Below are 19,809 nucleotides of genomic sequence, written 5' to 3' on the forward strand. Positions count from 1 at the left end.
TAAAAACTGGAGAAGATGTAATAACCCACTGGGAATTCATTGGTTTGAGTAATGTTTAGGAAGTTTAAGGCAGGCTAGATCCCAGTCCCAAGGGCTTTGTGTCCCCTGCCCTTCCACAGGTATATACCCACACAAGAAACTTAATTTCTGCCCTTCTGGCCTTATGTTGTCACAATTTACATTACATTTGGATGTGGCTTGGGCGATTCATCCTGCAGCCCGGGTGCAATGCAGACATTTGTGGAACAGGATGTCCTCCCAGCTTGCTCTGGACATTACCAGTGAAAATGTGTCTTATCACTGAATTGACTGCCTTTGATCTGCCCATGAATTGAATGTGCAGAAATCTTCCTGGCAGCAGGGTACCTCCACGGTTCACCGTGGGGGGCTGTTGCTGGCGCTACCCATGCACCTCCTCGGTGCAGGAAGCAGCTTTTGAAACCTAAAAGTAGTGCTGCATAGGGGAGCAGTGAGCAGGATCCACAGCTTCCCTGTGCCTTCCTAGGACTGCAGGATTTTGCAGTGCCAATCAGTGCACCCTGAGCCCTCCTCCCTTCGGCAAGCAGTGGCAGAAGCAGCCAACCTGTGTAACACCACTTACTCTCAAGTCCCTGCAATGCATCAGGAAGGCAGGTGCTCACAGTTGCCAGATCCATAGTACCGCTGGGACCACCCTCTTCAGCTTCATTTTAGTGACTTGAAGGCAATTTGTCTGGACTGGTGACTCATTCCTGGCTCTTTTTATTCCCCCCCGCCCTCCCCCTTCCTGTTCTCGCTCTGCCTGAGCCTGGCAGCGAGAGTGAGTGCTGGTACCGATATGACTGCCTGTGACGTGAGCTTAGGAATGTTAATGCAGAAATGCTTTGGGGAAGGGGTGTCCCCAGCAACCCACAGCTGCAGTCCCCACAGAGAGGAGTCTGCAACCCCCCAGCACCTGCATCTCATCCTCTGCGTGTCTCAGACGGGAGACAACTTTTCCCTTGAACACATGGAGGATGAGAAGAGGAAGGGCAAAAGCCAAGGTGTAATCACCCCGCTGGCTGATTACAAAGGTGTAATCACCTTTGGTTGGCACATGATGTTTACATTTTACTGAGGAATGCAGGGAGCTCAGCTGAGAACTTAACAACTCAGTGCATGAATCAGGCCTCATCTCTTCATCCCATAGCAGCTGGGCTATCCAGTACCAAGCTCAGTGTGGTGCTGCCTGGGTTGTCACAGCAGGCGGGTACCTCCACCCCAGCCATCCCATTGCTCACTGCATCAAGGCTGTTATCCCCCTGACGCACAACACATCACAGACATGACAAGAATGTATGGTCTGTTTATTGGGACTTACTCACTATGTTGTAAGCTTGGGGGTTGGTGAGGAAGGGCTGAGTGTGGGGAAGTTGTGCAAATGGACAAACCAGTGCTGCCAGACCCACAATAGTCTTTCAAGCCGGCAGAAGTAAAAAACACAGTGACCGCCACAAGGTACTGATGGTACTGGGATGCTGGAGCCATTGCTCTCCTTTGTGCTGGGCAAAGCCTGGCATCAGGATGGGGATGGGATCTGTAGCCAAAAACATGACAGACCTTGTGACACCAGTTTGTCTATTTCTCAACTCTCCCTCCCACTGCCACGGTAGTGGTAGGAGCATGAAGGCCAGGGTCCCAACCAGAAAGCTCTCATTCTTCTCTCCCATCAGGCTTTGGCCAGGTTTGTCTCTTGCCTTGAAGCCTCTCTTCTCCCTCTGCTGCTTTGAGTTGAAGGGGAAGGGCAGGTGGGAATAACACGAGGAGTAAAGGAGTCCTGGGGGAAAAGCTGCTGCCTGCTGATGAACAGCAACATGAAAAACCCCTTGAGGTGAGCAGGGCCTGGTAAAAGGAAGGGCATTGGATAACTGCCATGAATAAGAAACAACAGGGTTTTTGGTTTTGTTTTGTTTTTTTTTTTCCCTATACACAAAAGCTTCAGCTTCACACTTTCTCACTTACTCGCTCAGAGGAGGCTGCATGCACGTTTCTTTGTCCGGGTGGGCTGTGGGCAGAGGACTGCTCGGATGGCCTCGTCAAACACTGTCTTGAGACCGCGCTGTGTCAAAGCTGAGCATTCGAGGTATTTCACAGAGTCTGTCGGGAGGAAAGCAAGTGTTGTAATGGGGAGGAAGGGCACTGGCATGGGCAGCGCGGGTACCTGCGAGTCTGCTGCCAAGGGTACTCAGAAGAGAAACATGCAGGAGGAATGCCACAGATCAGAGACATGCATGTGCCTGTATCACCAACATGCTTCTGGCTCACATCACTTCACAGCCACAACACCCTCCGCCCTGCAGTGCCCATTTCATAGTGTCCTGAGGCACATGCCACCTAAACATCACCCGAGTCTCATCTTGAGATGAGGTCTCAGGTCTTCTCAGGCTTCAAGTGTCATTCAGACTGCCTAACCTCAAGCGCTTCTCGTGGCATCCCACATCACATGGTACTTCCCTTCTGGGACTCTACCTGCAAATTCTCAGACACCTCGTGCTGGAAAGCAAAAGCAAATTGAATAAACACAGCTCAGGAGATCAAAGCCATTAAGCAATGTCAGGACGCACTTCTCTCACTCAGGCAGTCTTGGCTTCAGGACAAAGCTTGTCAGCCAAGCAAGACCAAGGTTTGCCTATTCTCCACCCTTGTAGCCAGAGCAAAGCCATCATGTGAGGCTGGCTGTGCTATCCTGGTTGGACACCATCTGCTCAGTTGAAAACTCCTCCCTCAAGCTGTGTTTCCCACCCTCTCTCCTGCCTCATCTGAGAAGAGAGGTTGCCTGTAACAGACATTTGTGCATGTCCCAAAACACAAGTGGGAGCTGATGCCCCTGAGATTAGTGGTGGGGTGAGACACACATACACAGGGCTGCATGTAAACGCCCCAGTAACCAGTCAGGGGCAGGAAGCTGCAGTTGCAGCTCTTCCTGAGAGATGTTAGAAAACTCACTCTTCCACGTCTTTCCGGATGTGGAGGAGAGGCCTCTGCCCACACAGCAGCTGGGGCTTTCACATAAAACATTGGCTAAGGTAGAAATAGCAGAGTAAAAGAGGAGGGGAATGTGCAAGCGTATATTCGTGTGTGTGTGTGTTTATGACAGTGGCCAGAGAGAAGCAGAAAGCAGAGGGTTGAGGGGTTGAGGCTTCCTCAAGGAGCAGATCTCCTTCCTGAGTCTCCAGAAGTGCCCTTTGTCCTGTGATCCTTGATGTATCTCCCTGTGTCTCTGAGAGATACAACTTGGAGATACCTCTATGAAAGCTGCATTAGGTTGGGGGGAAGCCCTTGTCTTCTGCCTCTTGTCTTTCAGTAGGTCAAATGATGACTCAAGAACATACCGATTTCCTTGGCCAGAGCAAGGCCCTGAGGATATGTAATGGGGGATAACTTCTTCTCCTTCAGCTTCTCAATGGTGTCCTTATCATCACGAAGATCCAGCTTTGTGCCCACAAGGATTATGGGAGTGTTAGGGCAGTGATGCCGCACCTCGGGGAACCACTAGCAGGGAGAAAAAGGGCAAAGATGTGAGAAGAAGACACATAGATGGGCATGCACAGAGGAAACATGGAGGCACCCCTGAAAAAATGTCAGCAAGATAGCTTATGCCCTGTCCTTTCTCACAGCCCTTCCACACAGTGTTGGGCACTATAGCCTGGACCGGGCCAGTCCTTGTTTGGCGGCCCTCCGGCTCAAATCCTGTTAAGCAAAAGCACAAGCTGCTCTCTATCCTTCATGGCTCCCTGAAACCCAGGGAGGAACCCGAAAGTGATAGGAAGGAAATACTATGGTCTCTCCTTCAATCTCTTCCTTCTTCCATCACTTCCCATCCAAAGGCTGTGGGTACCTGCTTCTCATACCCTATGGACTAGTCCTGCATGTTTGTGCTGTGACAGTCTTGGCTGAAGGATGCAATCAGAACATAAGCTGGTGGTCTCATACACAGCTCAATAGCCCAGAAAGGTGAATACTAGCCTGTTAATATAGTTGGCCACATTGTTTGACATGATTCAGAGAAGACATGCTGAAGGAGGTTGATATTTTAGTTCCTTCTGACTGACACAAAAAAAGATAGTACCTCTCTGATTCCAGACCTCCTATAAACAGTCTCCACCCACAGAGCACCACCAATCTCACCCTCCTGAATCCCTGATGGACCATGATACTCCACCTCACCTTAGCACGGACGTTTTCGTAAGATGCTGGGCTGACAAGAGAGAAGCAGATCAGGAAGACGTCCTGTAAGTACACAACCACAGCACAGATTTAGGATGAGAGCATAGGATTGCATGACAAGGGGGTAGGGAGGGGGGAGAACAACTGGGTGGTCAGCATCTTCCCTCTGCAGCTAGGAAAAGCTGTCTCTCAGTGTAATACAGTTCTGACTGCTGCTAATTGCCTCTAGAGGAGAGAAGGACATTTGCTCCCCTGACTCATGGTAACCATAGCCACCATTATCAGAAGAGCCAAATGTTTAACTATGAGGATGGGGTTTTTGCGGTAGGCACACTCATCCTCATGGGAAATGGCCTGACAGCATCCTGCTTATTTCTCACAGAACACTAGAGAGCTTTCAGGCCAGAATAATTTTGCCTGCTGTCGAGACAGAGCTATGGTCAGCCCAAAAAGTGCACATGCAGGACACAAAAGAGGTAGAATTTTGGTTATCCACATAAGTGCTTCTTCTGGGCAGAATTCTGGCTTCCTTTAAAAACCAACCAAACCAGCTCTTGTAGGTTGTATTTGTTTCACCCAACATAGTTAAAATAAGGGTGTCAGGCCCAGCCTATTCGTTTCCATACTTCTACAACTATTAGAGGCAAAAAACTTGGAAAACAGTTCCCCCATCTATCCCTGGGATGTGACCCAGGGTGGATGCAAGCACTTCATTGAGAAATACAGCTGTTTGCCCTAACTGTTAGAAGGAGCCTACACAAATAGCTTACACCAGGTGTCCAGCTTTTAGACGGCTGAACTTAGCTGAAACAAATAGTGCCCTCAATTCCTAGCCTTTCCAGTTCCAATGGCAACCTTCAGACCAACGCCTGAGGCAGCAGGGTCTTTGAGATTGCCAAGAGACTGCTTGGAACAGCATCCTCCAGGGGAGGTGATCTTTAAACCCTGAAATCACTCTGTTAATGTGGTAAAAAACTGGTGAACAGAATATCTGTGGAGGTATCCATCTGTTCTGCTAGATGCTTGGGCTTAGTTGAGGTATCAGCAGATCAAACGCATGTGTCTCCACATCAGATCTCTTTTAAAAGGCAGAAGACGGAATAGTTGGGTTCAGAGAAATGTGAGAAGCTCCTACCCAAGCTCCTGAATTCTCTGAGCCACTTTAACTTCACAAAAGGAGGGTTGGTTTGTTGTTTTTTTTTCCCCAGGGGTTTTCTTGCCAAGTTATACCAGTAGATAAAGTCTCCAAAATACCCTTAGATACCTTTTACATTTAGGGCTTCAAAGCACTTGTGTATCAACGGAGGTATTCTCAAAAAATGGGCAGGGAGACACAGGAACAATCCTGTCACAGTTTTATGGCAAATATTGATTTTTGCATTGGGAGACAAAGGTGTATCTGAGGGAGCAACAAGGGAGGAGGGACATGGAGTGTGACCCACCGTCTGAGGGTAAGAGAGAGGCCTCAGCCTGTCATAATCCTCTTGTCCAGCAGTATCCCATAGTCCCAGATTTACAGGCTTGCTGTCAACCATCACGTTGGCGGAATAGTTATCAAACCTGGAATTCAGAGACATAGCCCATAGCTCAAACAGGAGATGAGGGAGCCCTTCCAGTAGTATAGCTGGGGTTCACTAGGTGCACCCAGGTGCAAACTGTAGTGATTCCTCTTCTCAGCTCACCTAGGTGATGCTGTGAACCTTATGGACTACCCCTTCAGCATCAACCTCCTCCCCATCACGCAGCTGTCCTGGGCAGGTACCTGGTTGCAACTCTGCATGCAGATCCATAAAGCCTTCAGTTTCCCACTCTTTTTCCAGTGTCCTTCCCACAACTGCGTCTGCTCTAACCAAGCCCCTGTGTTTCTTTTGTATTCTGAAGATCTTTCTTCTTAAAAGTGAAGAACCTGTGTCTCTGTAGCTCCCTGAGAACCCTGCACTCCTCAACACCCGTACTGAACCTGAGGCCAATATGCCAAGCTGTGTCCCCTCACTCTTTGACAACCCAATGAGAAATATTTGAGAACAGCTATCAGGATTGCATGCTTGGGAGCAAAGACTTAATTGAAAAAAATATATATATGAACACAATAGAGATATTGCTCCCCTTGTCCTAGAAATTTTAATTTCCTGCTCCTTTTGGTATATTTTTCTTTCAAGCTAAGATGAGGGAAACCAGTGGTAGGAAGGAACTAACACAAAGACCTTGTGAATGTGCTCACAGCATACACCACCATTGTGAGATAAGCTATGCAGTCCAGGACCACAGAATGGCCTCCCTTTCATATCTCCAGGCACAAGCCTCAGACAGGAGGAGAAATGGTGTGTGACACACAAAATGCATAGCCACTTCATGGCTACATGCTGAAAGGGCTGGTCTGTCCTTCCACAAACCAGTTTCTGAGAAAAGATGGGTTCTTGCTGCCACAGATATGTTTAGTAGTGCTGTTGCAAATTGGTCTGGAGAAAAAAGCAACACTGAGGCTTTCCTGTACCTTTCCTTTCCAAGGAATCTGAACCTGAGCTGGCAGTCTGGCACACTGTGCCTAGCTCCTTTTCCTACCTCGGGGAGCGTGTAGTCATACTCCGCATCCCTGTGGTGTAGTATGAGTACGTATGGTGTGCATCCCCAAGCATAATTCCATGCACTTTGGGGATACAAATGCATCTGGTCACTCAAACTGAAGCAACCCTAAGCTTGCTCCTTATGCTAAGAGTCTGCAGGTCTGTCCCAGCCCCATGCATATATCTGCTGGATTGCATAGTACTTCTGCTCTGGCACTGAGCTGAACCCTGCACTCTTACCATCAACATTATCAGTGCCTGCTCCAATGACAAGTAAGGAAGTGGGGACCTCTATCCAACTGCCTTCTCTTGCGTCTAGTCTAATTTTGCGCCTGGTTGTTTCGCCTAGCAGGACCCCATCTACTACATGTAAACTTAAGAGGCAGATAGACCCTTCGTTGGTTTATTTCTCACGTATATCCCATTTATACTAGGGGTTTATAAGGCCACTTGTGCTTCCGGTGAAAGGTGACAGGCCTGAAGTGTAGAGGCAGCTTTGCTGGTTTGGCAGCCCTTCCTCTGCTGGCACGGAGATTGTAACCCTGCCTTCGGAGCGCACAACAACTGTTTTCTCTACCCCTTTACCTTCTGCTTTCCATGCCTCTCATCCACCCCATAACCAGATTATTCCTTTACTCACACAGTGGGGATGTATTCTCCTGGGAAGGCATTGGTGGTGTAGCTGATAAGGAGACAGGTTTTCCCCACAGCTCTGTAAGAGAAAGGGAAAATAGCAGAAAGTTGTGTAGTGCAGTCAGACTTGCTAGGGTGAGATGGGGATGGGGCAGTCCTTCCACACCTCTAAGCTAGCCCTGTCAGGAGACCTTTGGAAGCAGAAATGTATTCACAGGACCAGACAACGCATAATCATAGGTTAGACAACCAGCAGGAAGAAAGACAGGATGTCACCCAGAAATGTTGTCTTTCTTTGAGCACAAAGGCTTGTTTGTACAGTCTGGTACAGAGACCACTCAGCTAAAACACATCCACTCTGAGATGGAGGTGAGAACTCATTTCTCAGTGCATGCACAGTGCAGTGCGTTCACAGGTGTATTGATTCAGTGCTGGAGTGCCATGACATGCCTCTGAGCACAGGCACCCCTGCCTGCTTCTGCAGGGCACTGTGGCCAGGGACTTACAACACCTCTTCTTGACTTAGCCACGACACGTTCTAGTCTTGCCTGTCTGCAGTGAGCTGCAACGTTACCGCAAAGAGCTGTAAGCAACCATCAAGGTGCCTCTCCCTGTGGCTGGCAGAGGCTGCTGGTGGTGTTTCTGCTTCCTGTCTCCTGAGCCTGCCCACAGCCATGCTGCAGCAGAGTGGAGTGCCAATAAGCCAGGGTAGCAGCACAGTCCAGACCGGGTGAGAGCACCGGTGTGAGGGAGGTGGGAAAGGAGGCAGTAAGGCCATCAAGAAGGTGTTATGGACGAGGTGAAGACTGCAGTGCGGAAAAGAGGTGGAGAGAAACGGAGGAAGATGAAACACCCAGGACAGTTGTGGGAAGGAGAATCCTCCTCTTGCTGTGCTGCTGTTCCTCAGGTCTGGGTGGCCTGGGAAAGTCTGGCCAGGTTTCAGTTCCAGCATGTGTAAAATGGAGGTGGTGAGAGCAGTCTTCCTCCTTAGCCTACAAACAGCCACAGGATAGGGAAGATGCCTCTCACGGAGGAGAGGCAGGAGTCCTGCTGCTGGGGATACTCTGACCATCTCAGATGTACCTGTGAAGTCCCCTGTTGCAGAGCTGCAGCACTGCCTTTTTGTGTGCCCTTGGACAGGTACATCATCTTTGCCCTTAGTCACAAGGCATCTGCCTTGGTCGCTGGACTGTGGGGAAGCTGAGGAGGAAACAGAGCTCTTCAGTATGCTCTTACGCTTGTTTCTTCCTCTGCCATCTCCCATTCTTAGATCCTCCTCTCCCAGTCCCTTCTCTTTCCCAGCTCCCTTACTTCCCTTTTATCACAGAGATATTGAGGGAGGGCCATGGAGGCTTCTTGAAGCTCTACAGGTAATAGCTCAGGAGATCTACAGAACGGTGGGTGAGTCAGTCATGCAAAGGCAGATGATTCTGAACTAGTGCAATTGAACAGAGGGGAACACAAAGGGTCAGTGAAGAGGTGAAGGTTACCAGCAAGCTATTGAGAGAAGAGGTGAGTTTAGTGGCATATGCAGGCTATCGGGGCTGAACTTAGCTTTAACAGGTCAGTGATGTGGGATACAGGGCCAGAACAGCTTATGGGGCAACATCAAGGGACTTAGCTGAGTGATGGCAGATGGTCCTGTGGTCACTAAGGTTGAGCCAAGGGAGGGTGACATGGGTGGTATGGTTGGGAGGGAGGTGAAGGGTGTTTGACCAAGAGCTCGGAGCAGTAGGAGGATGACTGGACTGCTGCATTGCAAGATGGTGAGAGGGGAGGTGCAGTACACAGAGAAGCAAAATGGCAGGACAGTAGACATTTAAGAGGAGTTTTGGTCAGAGCAGTTGAGTGCAGGACATACTGTGGGGTTAGCCATGATGTGAGGGAAATGCTGCCTGAGTAAGCGCTACAGCATTGGTGCGATGTGTGAGGGGGAAACCACAAGGTTAACAGGGCAACGCAAATGCCCGGCTCTAGCTTGCGCCCTTCAGATGACTTTTCTTAGAGGTAATGGTTTGTATTGGGGGCTCTCTCCTTTCTTGTCCCTTCTCCCTGTCCCCTTGCCCCAGCCCCTGAGAATATGTCTAACATGTACTGCTATGTTTGCAGATGTCTTCTTCCCCGGGCGAGTTTTGAAGAAGGAAGTGACTGTGGGGAGCAGGGCTGCTGCAAATGTCTCTTCATCTGCTATCTGATAGCTGCCCCAGATAGCAGTCTGGCCAGCTCCTAGCTGGGAAATGAATTAACCTACATCGTGCCCGTTGTGGATTTTCCTCCCCTCCCTCCCCTGCATCTGCTAATCCCGCAGGGCAAGAAGAGGCCCTGACACCCCCATCCCTTCTGCCCCCATCAGTGCCGACTGCTTCCCCTACTGATGGCTTAGATTGGGCCATTTCCAGGGATCACGGGATATGGACAGTGACACCACCATACTGTAAAGGCAAGGTTCTGTTACCTCTCACTCCCAAAGTGGTATATACTCAGTGGAAAGAGCTCCTCCTCCGTGTGCCCACAGAAACCCCTTGCCAAACAGCCTCTCCCCCACACTCCGATACAGAGGTAATGTGCTGAAGGCACACTGTATTCAGGATCATAGTGCTCTGCCCTCTCCCAGTCAGTCCCGGTGAGCAGATGGCTTTCAAGGAGCCATTCACCTTCAGGAGAGCACTTGCACTTGTCGGGTTTTATCAGTCTCCTGTGTATAGGTTGAACCTGGCAACACCACCACCACCTCCTGTGTGTGGGACAGACCCAACCCACTTCCCATGCCCCTCTGGCAGATGCCCTTCAAAATGCCCTCTTTCACTCCCTCCCCAGAGGAAGGTCCCTTGACCTGGGGAGGGAAGAGCGAGACAGAGGGAACGCAGTCTGCAGAAGCAAAGCTGGGGAAGGCTCACCAAGCAGACACCTTCTTTCTTGCCCCTTGTCACTCCTGCTCCCCCCCAGCATCCACAGCAAACCTTTGGGTACCTACCCGTCTCCCACCACCACACACTTGATGGCTTGCATGTCTCTGGACCTGTGGCGGAGGTTGGCACCGGAGCTAAGGAAAGTCAGGCCAAGGCAAACAGCGGTGAGAGATGGGCAGATCTGAGTCTCGGCCCTTGTGCTGCAGTGAGCGGCAGGTTGGAGGGAGGGAGGAAGTGGAAGAGGGAACTGTATTTGACGATCACCCTCCAGTCCCTCCTCCCCTCCCACCACAGCACCAGCTCTGCGGCTGAGGCCGTTAGCTGAAGGCGGAGCATGCATGACTTCATGGTTGGGATGATGACTGCTGTACCATCTTTCTTCTTCCCCTATGTCTCACCACCTCCCACCCCATCCCAGATGGCTGGGGGCACCAGACTGCTTTTACAGGGTAGCTGGGCAAGGTTTAGAAGTGGGGTGAGAAAGTAGAGGAGGGATGGATTCCCTCCTCCCTCCTTTGTTATCCAAACTTTGGAGGGGGTGTAGGCAGGGAAGGGAATATGAAGTAGGAGTAGTAGGGTGATGTAGGACACATCTTCCCATTGGTCAATGGTGAAATATCACAAGAAACAGTGTTTTCTGTGAAGGCTGAACAAGGAAGTTAAGAAGCCTCTAGGAAGTGTCAGCCACCCTATGGCTGCTCTATCCCTCCTCTCCAGTGACAATAAGGTCCTGCTGCACTTCCCTGCCTGCCCAGATTGCTAGTACAAAGAAGTATTGTGTGAACCTCTATGTTCACCAGGAAGTGGAGCAGTTGCATCAAGGGATGCAATGAGCTGTTTTTTCTCCCCTGCCAATATTATGAGAGCCAAGACTGCTGCATGAGAGGAGCCCTGCAAACCAGCATCTCTCTACCCACTTTCTCCCCAACTTCTGCACAAAAGCAGCCAGTGGGAGCTGCTGCCAGACCTCTTCCATCTTGTCATAGAATCACAGAATGGTTTGGGTTGGAAGGGACCTTAAAGTTCATCCAGCTCCAACCCCTGCCATGGGCAGGGACACCTTCCACTAGACCAGGTTGCTCCAAGCCCCATCCAGCCTGGCCTTGAACACTGCCAGGGATGGGGCAGCCACAGCTTCTCTGGGCACCCTGTGCCAGCGCCTCAGCACCCTCTTAATAAAAAAATAACTTTATATCTAGTCTGAATCTACCCTTTTTTAGTTCAAAGCCATAACCCCTTGTCGTATTGCTACAGGCCCTACTAAAAAGTCTGTCCTCAAGGTCTTTCCAGATCCTTGCCTTCTCCAGGCTGTACAACCCCAACTCTCTCAGCCTTTCCTCATTGTCCTTCAAAAATAAAAGGATTGTAGGGCTAAGCAGCAAGGAGAAGAAGCAAGCAATCATCCTAAGAAAGAAGAGACAATGAGCAGAAAGATCTCAGGAGACTCTACTCTTTCCATTCCTTCCTTGAAATGAGGGTCTGCCTCCTCTTCCTTCTCCTTCCATGCAATGCTAAGCCTGAAAAAGTGCATATGTGTGCACATCTGTGTGCTCCAGCCTGAACTGATGAGTGGATGGGCAGGGGATGCATTTGATAGAAGAAGGGATGTGGTGGCACAGGATTAACTAGAATTTCCAGGCTTTGTCAGGAGTTAGACCAAGAACAGTGGGAGTCCAGCTGGAATGTTCCTGAAGGAAGGAACTCTGAGGGAAAGTGTTTCTCCAAAGGCTATTGACCTTTACACTGCTGCAGCCATGGGAGGTTGTTACTGCTCAGGAGGAGAGCTCCTCCATCCATCACTTGGCATTGGCTGCAGCCCAGAAACCTTCAACTGTGGAACGATTCCAAGTCTTGAGGCAATTTCAGAAGCACAAAGTGACCAGCTGTAACTAGGTGTTCCCTCTGTGGGTGGTAGGGAAGGGGGAGGAAGGAAACCCACTGCCTCCTCTGTAAGGGAGAGCAGGAACAGGGCATAGAATACAGGTCAGAGAAGGACAGAAGTGAGAGTGACAAAGACTGTCACAGGGAGGAGCTGGAAAGGGCAGGCAGCCGCAGAATACAGTGTGCCAGGAGATAGGACTGAGTCAGAAGAGAAGGCAAGTGTATCTGGCTCGAAAGGAACATTTCTGTTTTCAGAAGATCTTTTCTCTGAAGGTTCCCAATAACCCTTATGGGCCTGGGAAGAAGTAGAGTGGGAAGAACAGGGAGTGAACATCTGGGGAAGGAAGAATGAAGACTGAGGGGAAAAGATCTGGGAAGAGCTGGAGAATACAATGAGTCTCACTGGGACAGAGTCACAGTCATGGGAGGATACTGGCACTAGGGACGGGATTCAAGCTAAGGGAGACTGGATGGAAAACTGGCCAGTGGCACAGTAGGACCTGGTTGGCAGGGCTGATCTACTGAATCCAGTGTGTGCTTTTGTCCTTGTAGTCTGGCATATGGGCGTGTGTAACTGGCAGCATGGAAGGAACTGGGGAAGAAGAAGACAAGCTAAAGTTAGTGTGGAAGTGTTTTTGAGATCCCATGTCCAGATGAGCCCAATTTCAAATCACTGTAGTTCTAATATGGCCAACAATGAGCTGCAGTCCTGGAAATAAGGTATATCTCCAACCCCCTTCTGGGCAAATTACTTTGGAAATATAATTACCTGCTATTGCTGTGGATAGTCAGTTCTTGTTGGAGATCTGCACTGTGAATCTATAAACATCCCTCCTCCACCACTGCCTCTGTACAGTGATGTACATAAAGGCCTTTAGGGCGTCCCTTTCCATCCATCATATTTAAATTATTAAAAATGGGATATTACATTCAGATGACACATATTGTAATCACTCTGAGAACAACAGGCACCTGCTACGTTAAAACTTCTAAGCTGTACAGGCTGCAGGAAAGGGAAGGCAACTGCAGGAAATAGGCCCGTAAACCCAAACTGAGCACATATAGATCTGTTTCTGCTTTGATGTCCTCTCACACCACCAAGAGGTGCTCTTGGCATGAGTTTCCCTCTGCATGTGCAGAGGAGGTGAGGGAAGGCAGGCACCCATCTGGGGTTTCTTGTTCCCTTTACTGAGTTTGAGGAAGATGCTAATGGGAAAGAATTGCTCAGTGAGACGGTTTTGCTCTGAGACACTTCCAGTGCCCTGGGCACCGGATCTGAGTGACCTGGGTTTGCACGACACTCATCTGGGATGGTGGGCAAGGGAGGAAATGCATGATAACATTCCCCCCGCTCCAAGGTTTCAAAGCAACAAGGACTGCTCTGTCTGTCCCTCTGTTTCTGCAGGGTACTGCTTCCTCAGTGAGGATGGGGAAAGGGTGAGAAGGCTTTTTCAGAAATGATGGTTGTGCTTCACAGGAGAGCAGGAGCTGAGCTGGAAGCTTGTCCTTCTGCAGACACAGAGTAGCGTCAGGAATCCTTTCCTAGGGGGAACACAAGGCTCATTTCTTTGCGCATGCAGGGTATGGCCACAGCAGGTATTCTCATTACCCTGGGCCCTGATAGGATTTATTTTATGTGAGCTATTGCTCAGGCAATCCTGAGGGGCCATGAGACCTTTTCTGTGTGTGCTGAGCCTCCAGCAGGGAAGAGAGTTATTTGCTTCCACCTGGCCAGGCTGCAAACTGTCCCTGCTTGCTGTATTCCTCTTTTGTGTTATCCCACTTCCTCATTCACACAGCTTCATACCATCTGCACCTTGCTTTTACTTCTTGCTTTGCTCCTTCTCGTCTCCAAAGCTCCCACCCCTCCCTGTTGCTGCCCCCCTCTCCCCTCACTGCTGTGGTTTCTCACTGACTGCCATGCTTGTTTGAAAAGCCTGCCCTGAATTCAAAGCTCAGATCATAACTGAAGTGGGACGATTCACCTCAGGCCATGATGTTCTGCACTCTCTGTTAGAGTGGTTATGGAATTGCTTCCTACAGGGCCTGTTTTCTAACGTGGCAATACCAAGGTTTTCTCTAGCCTAAATTTATCCTGTCAAGCAAAAGCTTAGAAAAACCCTAAAGTTTCCAGTCCATCCTCACTGAACACAAACTACCTGCATTTACAACATAACTCACGAGCAACTCGGTTTGCAAAAACTGGATAGGTGGTCCATTCCTAACACACTGTGCCATGGAGGCTCCTCTGTCTTCAGGGTGTGACTGTTCTCAGCCTTCCCAGTTTGGGGCAAAATAGCAGGTCCACTGCCATCCTCCTATCTGGAGCACTGAAAGATGTTCACCTCCTCCACCTCTTCTCCACTATGTACCTGGGCAAGCAGAAGACCACAGCACAGACCTTTGGGCATCAAGTTCTTTGTGTTGGATGATTCACACTTGTGCTTCCCTCAGCTGAGATGTTGTTTGCAGACTCTAAATCATACTGGGTTTTTACGGCTTGGTCTTATCTGGTTGTCTGCAAGTCCCCAGTGATTCTGATATGGGTTTCCATTCTGACAGACATTTTGTTCTCAGCCAGTGACAACTGCCATCTCACTGGTACCACTGTTACTTAATGGTGATGAATACAGATAAATCTGTCTGTGCATGCTTTCCCACAAGGTGCTCAGATGGTTCAACAGCATTTTTCACCTGCCTGTTGTAGAGGGGAGGTAACAGGGACTAGAGATTACACATGTAAATTATAACTTGAATGTCAACTGTTTGACTTGACTCCCCTGTCTGCTGACACTCTTCACACGTAATCAGATGTTAGATATACTGTGGTTTTGTAAAACCAGATCTAATACATATCTTTACTGGCAAGATATGGTATCTTCTAGGAAGGCTGCATCAGAGAAGTGAAAAGAGCTGTTCAGAGCACTAAGGAAATTCATAGCCTTAGATTTTAGCCACTTAGATTGGCCACTCTGTTTTACAGGACTAATATTTCCTGAATTACCAAAGTAAAATCTTTTGCATGGCTTTTACCATTTTTTCTCAAAGGCACAAAGCTTCAGTCTTGCTGCATTTCTGAGTCCAACAAAACAAATCCATCTGGCTCTCCCTTGAGGTTTATCAGACTCTAGGTGACCCTCCTGTAATCTTTATGAGCGTTGTGGGTTTTTTTCCTGTGGCCTTTTATAACCACTGACTTTCTATCTTTAAAGTACACTCTGGTTCCTTGGGTTAGTAAAAGCAGTTGAGAATAGGCTATTCCAGGTACTCTGCACCAGTAGCTCTACTTGCTGCCTGCACGTTTGCATCCTGAGCTACCGCTCTGGCTGTTGCAGTCTGTATTGCTCCTCACACTGGAAAAGGATTATTTTATTCCAGTTGTTATATGAAAAATCCTGCTGTTGTCTTTGCTCTAGTGCTGTTTTACCTTGCATCCAAATACTGTCTGTACAATTTGTAATCCCCACAGTACTGTGTAAGAAGTGCTACACTCTCTCCTGACATCCCTAAGCCCAGCCTGAATAGCAGCCTAAACCTCCTGAACTGGATATTGAATCTCGACATACCTGCACTTTGTCTCTCTGTGGGTAGTTGTGGGAACACAGTTGGCATGTTTGGCACAGAGAAATAAATGGCACTTTGTCCCTGTCTTTATCCCCTTGAAGGTAGCAGTAAATATTTATATTTCCTTTTTATTTACACAATTATTTTAAGCCTATACCAAGTAGTGGAAAAGGGCACCAACACTGTTAGTTTGATATTTTCCTTTGTGGCCACCAGACCAACAGATATTTCCAGCTCCAATTTAAGTCTGTGTGCAGACGGGGAACATCCTGGGAGAAAGAGTGGTTCGTAGCACAGGAGGCATGGGGAGCAGCCTGGAGTATTGATCCGCCTGATGAGGCATGTCCCTGTCTGATGAGGTGAGAACTGCTGGACCAGCCTGAATGTCCCCATTGCACACACTCCCACCCCTTGCCTGCACAGCCCCAGCCTGTGATAACCACAGCTGGGAAGGATGTGCAGTGGCAGAAGCAATTCCTGTATCTAATCCTAGTCCTGTATCAGAAAAGCTGATTTCCAGGGGTCTGCTTCTTTCTGTCCCTGTTCCCAACAGCTCTGGAGGCACAGGAGACACACTGCTTTACCTGTGGGCTGGTGGGTGTGAAGAGGAGTGATAGGAGGGGACAAAAAGGGCCAAATCCCACCACAATCCAACCCAAGACATATCTGACCTGTTCCAGTCTCCTCTCCTGTCTTGGTTTTTCCTTTGGTATCATCATCCATGCCCTCTCCCCTGCCCCACACCTGTATCACTTGAAATGAGAGGGTTGTGTTGTAGCCCTTTCACGGTATTTTCATGCCACAACCACAGAATAGGTGTTATTTACCTTAAGGGCATTTTCAGATGCATTGCTGGCTGAGGTAGTGTTGGTATCCACCTGAGTTTGCTACTGATCCATATTGCATGTTAGGGATGCTCAAGCAAACTGAAGTCTGCATCTAGGTTTTCTTAAGAGGCTAACTCCTTGTTTTGCTTCAGGGTAAGCCTGGAAGAAAACTTGTTTGAGTGTGGGACTAAGGACCTGGAGAGGGAGACACATTTACGCTGCACTTTGGAAATAATGGGAGATGCTCTAGGCCTAGTTTAGATACATGATGCTGTTTCACTTCCTGTGTATCCTTATGAGAAAATAGCTCACAGGTGCTTTTACATGAAATACACTTATGTAGTTTTTTAAGGGTGCATTTACCATTCAGACTTCTCTGGCTGAAATACCTGAAAGCATTAAAGTGTATCAAAGCCAACTACTGTTAAAAGCAAAGCTATGAGAACCAGGAGGATGAAAGTAGTAGGTAAGGTCTCAGAACAGGGCAGTCAGGGATTCCAACAGACAGGTGGGAAAGGCTGGGAGAAGAAGGAAGCATCAAGGAGTTAAGAGATGAAGCAAGCACGGATTAGAGACACAGGTACAGGTTTTGCATTGCTCTCTGTTCAAGTGACTGAGGGTACTTCTGCAGTACAACGAGACATACATTTTTCTGTTTGCTTGTGGTTTGGCCTGCCCACAGGCACATGTATAAGAACAGCCCTGATCAAGAGCCTGTATATGTCACCTACTTTTGTGGCAGGCAAGATAAGGTCTTTCAAGGAAGTGCTTTAGGCTGGTGTGTCTGCTTGATATCAGCTGCAAGAATGCTAAAACAATGTTTTTTTGTGGAGAACAGTGATGGGAAGACTGGAGGTGATACACTGGACCCAGTCCCAGTGCAGGAACTGGGACATGGTGGACTGCGGGGCAGTGAATTCTCCTCTGATGTGGACCAGAATCTCAAGGCCAAAATTGAGGTTACAAGGGGTGGGGTCTTGGCAATTTGTGACCTAAAGGCAGACCTCTGGTAAATTTTAAGCATGGACATTGGGTGTTGTCCTGTTTTTGGCCGGGATAGAGTTATTTTTCTTCCTAGTAGCTGGTGCAGTGCTGTGTTGTGGCTTTAGTCTGAGAACAATGCTGATAACACACTGATGTTCTACTTGTTGCTCAGTAGCGCTTACTCTGATCAAGGACTTTTCAGTCTCATGCTCTGCCAGTGAGAAGGGGCACAAGAAGCTGGGAGAAAGCAGACACAGGACACCTGACCCAAACTGGCCAAAGGGGTATTCCATACCACAGCACGTCATGCCCAGTATATAAACTGGGGGGAGTCACCTGGAAGGGACCGATCGCTGTGCGGGTCAGGCTGGGTATTGGTCGGCAGATGGTGAGCAGCTGTATTGTGCATCACTTGTGTTTGTTGGTTTTTCCTTTTCTCTTTCAGTTTTATATTCTCTCCTGTTGTTATTTCCCTTATCGTTATCACTATTACTAGTAGTAACAGTATTATATTGTACTTTAGTTTTTAAACTGTTCTTATCTCCATCTGTGGGGTTTACATTCTTCCGATTCTCCTCTCCATCCCACCTGGAGAGGGAAGGGAATGGCTGAGTGGTGCTTAGTTGCTGGCTGGGTTTAAGACACGATAGGTGCAATGAAGGTCAGAGCAGACACGAGCGTAATGGTTTGAAATCAGTTTGCATTAAATAAAGCTTGCTCTCTTTTCCTTCCTTTTATCCCTCCCAGATAAGCTTCTAGCTGCTGCTTTGAAAATATTGGTACTGACCACGGGAAGTGAGTGCTAAATGTTTACCACTGACTCTTCCTAAAGATCACAGGTTATTTTTGATCCTGCCTACAGCTGCCTGTGTGGATTCATTCTGGATTTCTGCCACCCCTTGGCATCTTTAAGGTTGGAACATCTCTCACTCTTTACTGGAGGGTCATTGGAGTTCTTGTGCTCTCCAGTAACATCACTGAACCTATGGCATAACCACAGGTTAGAGCAAATGCAAGAGACTGAGAGGAAGGGAGGGCAAACTGTGTCTTTGTGAGGTTGAATGGCCCTAGAGCCTAGACCGTAGCTAGAGTGTTTAGGCAGATCCTACCTTTTGCATCAAGCCTTTTAAAGAGCCACTTATTCTCTCTAGAGGATATCAGATCAGACTCAGTTAATGGGAATGTGGAAAGGTAATAGCTCTCCCTTTCTTAGCGAGCCAAGGACCTTCAGCCTCACATGAGCTTATTCTAAATGGTGACGAGTGACTGCAGAACAAGTCAGAGGGCTATTTCTTCTTTTTCCACACATGCAATGCTCTTGTAAACTCTACCTTGCTGTCTCATGGAAAGATGGTAGGTAGAAGTCTGGACCTCTTTTGCTGTCCTGACTAAGGCCTGCTGTGAGTACAATAAAAGGTTGGGGAGCTAAGGACGTAGAGTGCTTCAGAGATGTGCTTTCATGTATGGAGAGAAGCCATCCCTCTACAGCTTCAGCCCTGCTGGAGGAGGCAAGGGCCCTGTTGGGGCATCACACCTGGTTTGAATTTTACCTTGATCTATTTGTTCAATCAGCATTTCTTCTGGCTCTGACATGGTGCTTCTTCCTTCCCACATTGCCTGTATTAGTGATCTACCGCATAAATCACGTGGCAACCAAATACAGCTCAAGAGGAAGCACGCAGGCTTCTGAGGCTGTGTGGAGGGAATAGAGGAGAAAGAGCACCTCTTTGCCTTGCAGGTGAACAGAGCAGCACAAATGCTTTCAAAACTATGCTCTAATGCCAGCTATCCCACCAGCACGAATATCACTAAACCTGAGAGAGGACTTCATTCCTCCTCAGTTCATTCCATCCTTACTTATAAGGCTTCCAAATAAAAACAGTTTGTTAGTGGGAGAAAAAGGAGCAAGACTCAGAGTAAAAGTCACTTAGTGGGCAATGAGGGAGGGAAAAGAAAAGACTCTCTTTTCCCTTCCATCAACCATCCTCCAATTTTGGAGCATTTACACATACCCCACCCTGTTGCAGAATTAACACAGAAAGAATCATTCCTTTAAAATGAAACCACTTCCCAAATCAGATGGGTTTTCTGAATCAAGAACTTCCCTCTTCCCTCCCCTCTCTCCTCAGAGTCTCTCAGACAAAAGCCCAAAGTACTATCAGCCTCTCACTGCTCATTTCAATCCCCTCAATCAGAGATGCATGCTCAGAGATTCCCAGAAAAGCTGCTGGGATGGAAATGCATCTGTGGATTTGTGTTTCA

The 19,809-nt window shown here is 48.5% G+C and overlaps 1 protein-coding gene across 1 annotated transcript; it reads right to left on the reverse strand.

Moving 5' to 3' along the window:
* Positions 1–1,317: 1,317 nt before the first annotated feature.
* On the reverse strand, positions 1,318–10,562 carry RAC2 (ras-related C3 botulinum toxin substrate 2 (rho family, small GTP binding protein Rac2)). Its single transcript, XM_010023163.1, has 7 exons — positions 10,357–10,562; positions 7,390–7,461; positions 5,628–5,745; positions 4,186–4,248; positions 3,351–3,510; positions 1,981–2,115; positions 1,318–1,555 (listed from the first exon to the last, which is right to left on the reverse strand). The coding sequence occupies exons 1-6, from the start codon at positions 10,389–10,391 to the stop codon at positions 1,985–1,987; spliced, it is 579 nt and encodes a 192-aa protein (XP_010021465.1). The 5' UTR covers positions 10,392–10,562; the 3' UTR covers positions 1,318–1,555; positions 1,981–1,984.
* Positions 10,563–19,809: the final 9,247 nt, after the last annotated feature.

Source organism: Nestor notabilis, unplaced genomic scaffold, assembly GCF_000696875.1.
Source record: "Nestor notabilis isolate BGI_N333 unplaced genomic scaffold, ASM69687v1 scaffold1980, whole genome shotgun sequence".
Taxonomy (NCBI): domain Eukaryota; kingdom Metazoa; phylum Chordata; class Aves; order Psittaciformes; family Psittacidae; genus Nestor; species Nestor notabilis.